General features: G+C 46.6%; 1 protein-coding gene across 1 annotated transcript in view; it reads right to left on the bottom strand.

Moving 5' to 3' along the window:
* Positions 1 to 5,669: 5,669 nt before the first annotated feature.
* lin9 (lin-9 DREAM MuvB core complex component) overlaps positions 5,670 to 9,110 on the bottom strand; it is a 203,110-nt gene continuing 199,669 nt past the window's right edge. Inside the window, exon 15 of the mRNA XM_070884578.1 lies at positions 5,670 to 7,629. Within this exon, the coding sequence (XP_070740679.1) occupies positions 7,524 to 7,629 (106 nt within the window). The 3' untranslated portion in view covers positions 5,670 to 7,523. The remainder of the gene's footprint in view (positions 7,630 to 9,110) is intronic.

The following is a 9,110-nucleotide window of genomic DNA, read 5'->3' as shown; positions in this document are numbered from 1 at the left end:
GGAAGCTGGGACATTGAATAAAATTAGACAGAAATAGACAGTTTCTTAATCGATAAGGGGATAAGGGGTTATGGGGAGCAGGCAGGGAAGTGGAGCTGAGTCCATGATCAGATCAGCCATGGTCTTATTGAATGGCGGAGCAGGCTCGAGGGGCAGTATAGCTTACTCCTGCTCCTATTTCAAATGTTCTTATTGGCGACCACGCCTTCAGCTGACTAGGTCCCAAGTTCTGGAATTCTCTCCCTAAACCTCTCCAACTCGCTCCCCTCCTTTAAGACAAGCCTTAAAACTTATCTCTTTGACCAAGCTTTTGGTCACCTGCCTGAATAGGTCATGTGGTCCGGTGTAAAATTTTATTTGATAACACCTGTGAAGAATCTTGTGATGTTTTACTATGATAAAGACGCTTTATAAATACCAGTTGTTATTAAAACGAGCATGGATCCCAATTAGATAAAAGCAGTAAAATGCTCAAAATCCACAACAGGTCTCTTAGCATCTGAGGATAGAAAAGACAGTTTAGCATTTCAGCTACAGCCTCTTCATCTAATCCTTGATCATCTTTTCTCCGAAGCTACTAGCATTCCCAGTTCTTTCTTTCTTCCCAGCTTTGGAAATGTTTAATTAACTCCCCCCATCTGTTTAAAACAGCTGGCAGCAAGACTCATTGGAACAGAGGAGGTTGAGAGGAGATCTCATTGAGGTGTACAAAATATTGAGGGGCCTGGACATAGTCGATTTCCATTGGTGGAGGAGTCTATAACGAGGGGGCATAGTTTTAAGGTGGTTGGTGGAAGGTTTAGAGGGGATTTGAGGGGAGGGGGGCTTCTTTACGCAGAGGGTTGTGGAACTCACTGCCTGGAATAGTGGTGGATTCAGAAACCCTCACCACTTTTAAGAGATGGTTGGATGGGCACTTAAAGTGCAGTAACCTGCAGGGTTACGGACCTAGAGCTGGTAATTGGGATTAGACTGGATGACCTTTTGTTGGACGGCGCAGATATAATGGTAAGTATCGCAGGGAATAGAATACGGCCAGGATGATCTCCTGGACTAGTTTCGATCGCCTGGATGGGTCGGAGAGGAATTTTCCCAGATTTTTTCTCTCTAAATTGGCCTGGGTTTTTATCTGGTTTTTGCCTCTCCCAGGAGATCACATGGCTCCGGTTGGGGTGGAGTGTAGAATGTTTTAGTATAAGGGGCGTCGCAGTTGTGCGAGGCGGATTGGTTGGGCTGGGTGCTCTTTGCCTTTCCGTCATTGTTCATAGTTTTATGTGTAACCTTTAGGGCTGTGGCTCTTTGTCGGCCGGCGCAGACACGATGGGCTGAAATGGCCTCCTTCTGCACTGTAAATTTCTATATTACCATTTGGAAAACACCTTGTCCATTCCCTGCAGACAGCTGGCTTCAATTCCTACAAACAGGAAATGGATGCAATACTCCCAAGCCCAGATCATCATCATCATCATAAGCAGTCCCGCGAAATCGAGGAAGACTTGATTCCACTCTAAAAGTGAGTTCTCAGGTGGCTCAACAGTCCAATACGGGAATTAGTCTCTGTCACAGGTGGGACAGACAGTGGTTGAAGGAAAGGGTGGGTGGACTGGTTTGCCGCACGCTCCTTCCGCTGCCTGCGCTTGTTTTCTGCATGCTCTCGGCGACGAGACTCGAGGAGCTCAGCCCAGATCAACATGCCAGCAACAGCAGTAGGCCATTCAGCCCTCGAGCCTGTTCCACCATTCAATTAGATCATGACAGATCTGTATCTTAACTCCATCTACCCGCCTTGGTTCTGTAACCCTTAAAACCTTGCCAAACAAAAAGCTATATAGCTCAGTGTTGAAATTTTCAATTGACCCCCAGCCACAGCTTTTTTTTTGGGGGGGGTGGGGGGGGGGGAAACTGAACGGCCTAGCTCTAGGTTTAAGCTTATGTTCTCTTGTTTTGGACTTCCTCACCAGAGGAAATAGTTTCTCTCTCTGTACCCTATCAAAGCCTTTAATCATCTTAAACACCTCAAATAGATCATCCCTTAATCGTCTGTACTTGAGGGAATGCCTGTGCAACCTGTCCTTATAATTTAACCCTTATAGCCCTAGATATACTGGAGACATTACGGCTACTAAATAGCCAGATAGGTGAGATTAGCCGAGCTGATTTGCTTGTCTGAATCTTAAATACATGCAATTTCTCTTCTGTCCATTTGTCCTGGTCAGGTTGGCTGATCTGGTTGCAGTAGGCACTGTTTTCACAAGTCATTTCCCCTACCCCCAAACTGGAATAAAAAAGCTTTCAAGGTGCTTATCTACTTGCCTTTCCTTTTGTTCCAACCTACCTGCAATCAAGGTCTCCTCATTCAAATCAGTTGTGTTCTCCACATCCTGGGTGGGGCCCCACTCGACATCAGGGAGACCAGATTGCAGAAAAGCCCAGACGTGGGGGACTGACTGCCACATGGCAGAAAAGAACTTGCATTTTTATAGCGCCTTCCACAACCTCAGGACAATCCGAAAACGACTTATAGCCAATCAAGTCCTTTCTGAAGTGCAGTCAGCAGCCAATATGTGCACAGCTGAGCGGCCCCCGGCCTGTGAGCACCATCGGAGCAGGCCGGGGAGCGGAAGGAGAAGCGTGGCAGCATACCACTCCAGTGAGCAGTGTGAGCTGGAGCAGGAGAGCAATGGCAGTGAAAAGTCCAGGTCAGTGATTGGAGCGTGGGCAGGTACAGCAGGAGCGGCGAGAGATTGTCGAGGGACGTGATCGGGGCCCAGGAGAGGCGTGAGTTCGGGGCCCAGAAGAGGCGAGGGCCCAGGGGCAGCACGGGCCAGCCCACACTGCAATGTGCACGCACTAGGATCGTGCAGCAGAGCTGGTCTCCAGTCGTCTTGGTTAATCCTTGCCACTGGACCAAGACCTAGCTCTGTCAAGCCCGTGTGGTGGCTGGTGTGCAACGGTCACCCCACGTTAAAAAAATCCACGCACAGGCATCTTCCACCCTTCAGGATTTAGTTCGGACCTGGAATTTTAGGTCCATCATTGAAACACCTGTGAACTTTTTGACGTGGAAGCAAGTCACCTTCGGTACGAGGGACTGCCTATGATGATGACAAGCAGAAATGAAATAAATGATTAGATTCTAGTTCTAGTGACGTTGGTTGAGGAGTAAATATTGGCCAGCATACTGGGGAGAACTCCCCTGCTCGCCTTTGAAATAGTGCTGTGGAATCTTTTACATCCACCTGAGAAGGCAGGCGGGACCTCAGTTTAACGTCTCAGTACTACACTGGAGTGTCAGCCTGGATTATGTACTCAAATCTCTGCAGTGGGACTTGAACCCATAACCGTCTGACCCCGAGGTGAGAGTGCCAGCCACTGAGCCACAGCTGACACCCGGTACAATGGGCGCTGGGCTACCCTACCTTGTTTGAAGATGGAGGACATCGCAGCCAAGTCCAACATTGCTCTTGCCCGAGGCCCCCCCCCCCACACACACACAAACTCACATACTTCCAACAAAGTCTGGATTGCGGATACCTCATTCCCTTGTCAACAGGCAAGGTTGCCATTTGTATCACCCTAGCCGCTGCCCAGCACAGGAAATCGAACTGGGGATCTTCTTGGCTCTGCATGGTTGAGCGACACGAATGTTTTACCAAGCCACTGGGGACCTACACTGTAGTTTGGGTCCCAGTGCCCCGTCACCCCATTTACATTGCAGGGTACAGTTTGGAGCATTGACTGTTAACAAGGAAAATATCACAGGCATCAAGACTTTACTGTCTGTGGATATCTACCACCACCAGCTGGGAGAAGGGACTGCGAGCAGTGGCTGCTTTGCTTCCAGAGACAGTGAGCACACCCAACATTTGTCGTTCCATCATTGTCACTGGGTTAAATTCCTGAAACTCCCTCCCTAACAGCACTGTGGGAGTACCTTCAACACACGGACTGCAGCGGTTCAGGAAGGTCTGCTCACCACCACCTTCTCAAGGACAATCAGGGATGGGCACTGACACCCCATGAACGAATAAATAAAAACTCACACGGCAATTCCCTGGGCCTCGTTTACAGGACAGGAGTATTTGCACTTTAAGAAAACCATTACAACTTTGGAAGAACAAGCCTCTGAGCAGCTCTTCCCTCCCGTCCACGTTTCTGCTTCGTGCTGGTCCCTCCACACCAGCGAGTCTCAACTTGGCTTAGATGGGACAGACACTGCAATCTCGCACAGGGGGAGTGCAACGTTGCCAGAGGCATTGTCTTTCAATGGATGGGCGGTGGACCTTCAAGATGTTGTGGCATTATTCAAAGAGGAGCAGTGGACTCTCTCGGTGCTCTGGCCTCTATCCTTCTCGGTTATCATGAAAAACAAAACATTACATCAAATTCATCTCATTGTGGGGTCATGCAGCGCACAAAATCGCTGCTGCGTGTCCCTACGTACCAGTGACTGTGGTGCAAATAATAATTCACTTCGGGGTGCAGACAACAATCGGAGAACAATGCTTCTGTGGCTGTAACACAAAAGCACTGTAACAAAGTGCCTCTAAAGAGACACTTCTTCGGTATAAAGTGGATTGGCAGATTTATGTGCATGAGTAATTGTGAATAGAAGAGCAACAAAAAAAAGAGGGAGAATGGGAAGGGAAAGGGATAGAGCACAGGAAAGTAAAGAGGCAGAGTGTGAGAAATCAGAATGAGAGTACAGGAGGGAAAGCAGAGTAAGAGGTCGAAAACGAGAAAGCAGAAAGAGATAGAGCGCAGGATGGAAATCAGAGAGAGCAAGCACAAACACAAAGAAGGAGAGAATATGAGAAAGGAGAGAGAGAACATGAGAAAGGAGAGAGAGAGAGAACAAACACGAGAAAGGAGAGAACAAACACGAGAAAGGAGAGATCAAACACGAGAAAGGAGAGAGAACAAGAGAAAGGAGAGAGAGAACAAGAGAAAGGAGAGAGAGAACAAGAGAAAGGAGAGAGAGAACAAGAGAAAGGAGAGAGAGAACAAGAGAAAGGAGAGAGAGAACATGTGAAAGGAGAGAGAGAACATGAGAAAGGAGAGAGAACAAGAGAAAGGAGAGAGACAAGAGAAAGGAGAGCGACAGGAACAAGAGAAAGGAGAGAGAGAACAAACACGAGAAAGGAGAGAGAGAACAAACACGAGAAAGGAGAGAGAGATCAAACACGAGAAAGGAGAGAGAACACGAGAAAGGAGAGAGAACAAGAGAAAGGAGAGAGAGAACAAGAGAAAGGAGAGAGAGAACAAGAGAAAGGAGAGAGACAACACGAGAGAGAGAGAGAACACATGAGAAAGGAGAGAGAGAACATGAGAAAGGAGAGAGAGAGAGAACATGAGAGAGAGAACATGAGAAAGGAGAGTGAACAAACACGAGAAAGAGCACACAAGAGAAACCAGAACGTGAGAAGCATGTGTGAGTGAAAAAGAGATGAGAAAAGTGTCAGATGTTAGTGAGAGGGAGAAAGTGTGGAGAGAGAAAATGAAACAGGCGAGATGTTGAGTGCAAGAAACTAAGATGGGCAAAAGAAAGAGAGTCATTTTAATTATATATTATCTTTATTTATAAATATTTAAAGCGGCTTTCAATTTTATACACCATACAAAAGGTAACATATCTGAAAAGGCAGTACTACATACACTAATTCTGATTTAATTACAATGGTATATAGAACTATCTGGTTGAAATTCCAAGAAATTTTGAAAGAGTGCAAGGGGAAGAAGATTCTATTTACACTGAAAAGTAGGAAGGGAGAAAGTAAAAACAGAGGCACCAATACTAACAAAAGACACAGACTTTAAAAAAAACTTTTCAACTATAACCAAGTATAAAACCTGTTAAAGTTTGAAAGTAATAATAGTTCTGTGAACATTTTTTGCTTTTTTTGTTAAAACATTTAAAAAGATACCTCAGTTTTCCCTCCCCCAGGTCGCTTAATGATCAGAAAAGGTTATTTGTACTGATTTCCCCTAAACTTATGCTTCAAATTGGAAATTTAAAGATTCAAAACTTTACAGTAATCTACATTAAACTGGAAACTTTTCATTATCCACTCATTACAATATAAACATTTAAACACACTTCAAAAAAAAAAATAACTCACTCGACCAACTTTCACATGACAGACTTGCTCCCCTGCATCACTTGCATTGACAGTCCTGTGATCCTGGGAGGGAGGTGGCTGGAGGAGAAAGGATGGGCAGTGTGGGGCAAGAGAGCTTCACGTTACTGTGGTAAGGACAGATCCATGTGCAAATAACAACCTACTTAAATCTAATTAAACGACTGGTTTGCGGGGTAGGGAAGAAGAGGGGTTTCCAGACGTATGAAGTTAGACATTTTTCAACATGTTCCGACAGTACCAACTCCCCCTCCCTCGAAGGCACTGACTCCTCGCTGAGGGATGGCTCCACAGGCAGCGACCATCCGAGGCCCATGGGGCCGTTATTCACGCCCGAATGGGGGCGTCACTGGTGGAAGTGGAAGCGCGCAGAACGTGAGGCAAGCAGAAGATTTGTCTCAGCATCACAGCTGAGCACAGCCCTGTTCTTGCCCAACCTACACACACACACACACACACACACACACACACAAACAGTGCTTTGCTGGACAGCGATCAGATTTAGAGTCCTAGCCATTTAAAGCACCCCCCGCCCCACACTGCTGACTTAGTGTAGACCGGCGAATCGAGCTTGGGATCTTTCTGGTCCGTTCCCAGCAGAGAACGGAGACTTGAGCTTTGGAGGGTGAAGGTGGAACAAGGCATCTCAACATACCATCTCTCTCTCTCGTCTCTATTCAGCCACTTGCCTCCGAACGGCACCTCACTTGAAAAGCTGCGGCACACACTTTTGCTGCACGTGGTGGCAATCTGCTCGGCCAACATGGGTTAAACAGCACTCGCTTTGCTTTTCAAAACCGGAGATAAAGCGCTATCTGGAGGTGGTGCTATACCTTTTGACTGGGGAGGGGGAAACATAGGAACAGGAGTGAGCCATTCAGCCACTCGAGCCTGCTCTGAAGAGTGGGGGGGAAAAATCACAATAAAAAAAAGAGGCAGATGGGGAAGTTGAACACCATGGAACTGCAGGACTTGAAGATGCAACCAGTGCACCAGGAGATCGCTGTCACGACGTATCTATTTTCTGTTTAAAAAAAAACTATTTACATTTTTACATAATTCAGCTCGAGATCCATCACACGAGTCGATTCGATATCTACCTCAGTTTACAGTTAATATTTACAGTTAGAGAAAGCATGAGTAATAAACCTTTAAATGACAAAACATACAAAAATAAATCAGATTCCTGAAAAACTCAGGGTGCTGTGCTACATATTTAATGAAAAAAGTACAGAGAAAGAGCACGGAAATCTCTCTCTCTCTCGTGTGTGTGTTTTATTTAGTTATTTATTTTTTTAAAAAAACCTCTTCTCTCCTCCTGCCATTCATTGGCGAGCTCACGACTGACCCTTGCAAGTGCCCAGACGGGGGTTAAACGGGGTTCCTTCAGTCCCTGTTGGTGTTGTTGGCGGTGAAGGCATGGAGGTTTCCCATCTGGCTGAGGCCGCTCTGGATGTGGGCGACGTGGATTTCTACATTGTTTTGGAAGCAGCTACAGAAACAATAACTTGAATTTATACAGTGCCTTTAACATAGAAACATAGAAAATAGGAGCAGTAGTAGGCCATTCGGCCCTTCGAGCCTGCACCGCCATTCAATATGATCATGGCTGATCCTCTATCTCAACACCATATTCCTGCTTTTTCCCCATACCCCTTGATGCCTTTTGTTTCTAGAAACCTATCTCTCTCCTTCTTAAATATATTCAGTGACTTGGGCCTCTACATCTTCTGCTGTAGAGAATTCCACAGGTTCACCACCCGCTGAGTGAAATTTTTTTCCCTCATCTCTGTTGTGTATGGAGAAAGAGTCAGACTGAACACTGTGAGCTCAAAGTAAAGTGTGACCGTAGTCTTTTATTGCAGGTCTCCAGAGTGCCTCTCCAGCCTGTGAAGCCTCCTTAAGTACCTGTGGTCCCAAGGGATTGTGGGATCCCTTGGGACTCTAGGGGATGAGCCCTCTGGTGGCTGTACAAGGTATATGCAAATTTACATATATAACAATCTCGATCCTAAATTTCCTACCCCATATCCCGAGACTGTGACCCCTTGTCCTCGACTTCCCAGCCAAGGGAAACATCCTCCCTGCATCCATTCTATCCAATCCAGTCAGAATTTTATACGTTTCAATCAGAATTTTATATGTTTCACAGGAGCATTATCAGACACAGTTTGACACCAGGCCAAAGAAGGAGATATTAGGATAGGTGAAAGAGATAGGTTTTAAGCAGCATCTTCAAGGAGGAGAGAGAGAGAGAGAGAGAGGCGGAGAGGTTTAGGGAAGGAATTCCAGAGCTTAGGCGGAGCAAAGGCAGTGGGGATGCACAAGAGGCCAGAATTGGCGGAGCAGAGATCTCAGCAGGTCAAGCAGCATTTGTGGAGAAGAAGCAGAGTTAACATTTTGGGTCGATGAGATAGGGAGGGGTGAGGCCATGGAGAGATTTGAAAACAAGGATGAGAATTTTAAATTTGAGATGTACCTGGACCAATTAAAAAAAAAACATTCAGGGGATGTGAGTGTCGCTGGCAAGGCCAGCATTCATTTCCCATCCCCAATTGCCCTTGAGAAGGTGGTGGTGAGCCGCCTGCTTGAACCACTGGAGTCTGCGTGGTGCAGGTATGCCCACAGTGCAGTTAGGGAGGGAGTTCTGGGATTTTAACCCAGCGACGATGAAGGAATGGCGATACATTTCCAAGTCAGGATGGTGTGTGACTTGGGTGGGGAATTTGATGGTGTTCCCATGCACCTGCTCTCCTTGCCCTTCTTGAGGTCACGGGTTTGATAGGTGCAGTTGAAGAAACCTAGGTGAGTTGTTGCAGTGCATCTTGTAGATGGTACACACTGCAGCCACGGTACGTCGGTGGTGGAGGGAGTGAATGCTTAAGATGGTGGATGGGATGCTGACCAAGCGGACTGCTTTGTCCCGGATGGTGTTCAGCTTCTTGGGTGTTGTTGGAGCTGCACTCATCCAGG

The sequence above is a fragment of the Pristiophorus japonicus genome, chromosome 7, assembly GCF_044704955.1.
Source record: "Pristiophorus japonicus isolate sPriJap1 chromosome 7, sPriJap1.hap1, whole genome shotgun sequence".
NCBI lineage: Eukaryota > Metazoa > Chordata > Chondrichthyes > Pristiophoridae > Pristiophorus > Pristiophorus japonicus.
Note: the sequence above shows the minus strand (reverse complement) of the source record. Positions and strands in the feature narration are given on the sequence as shown.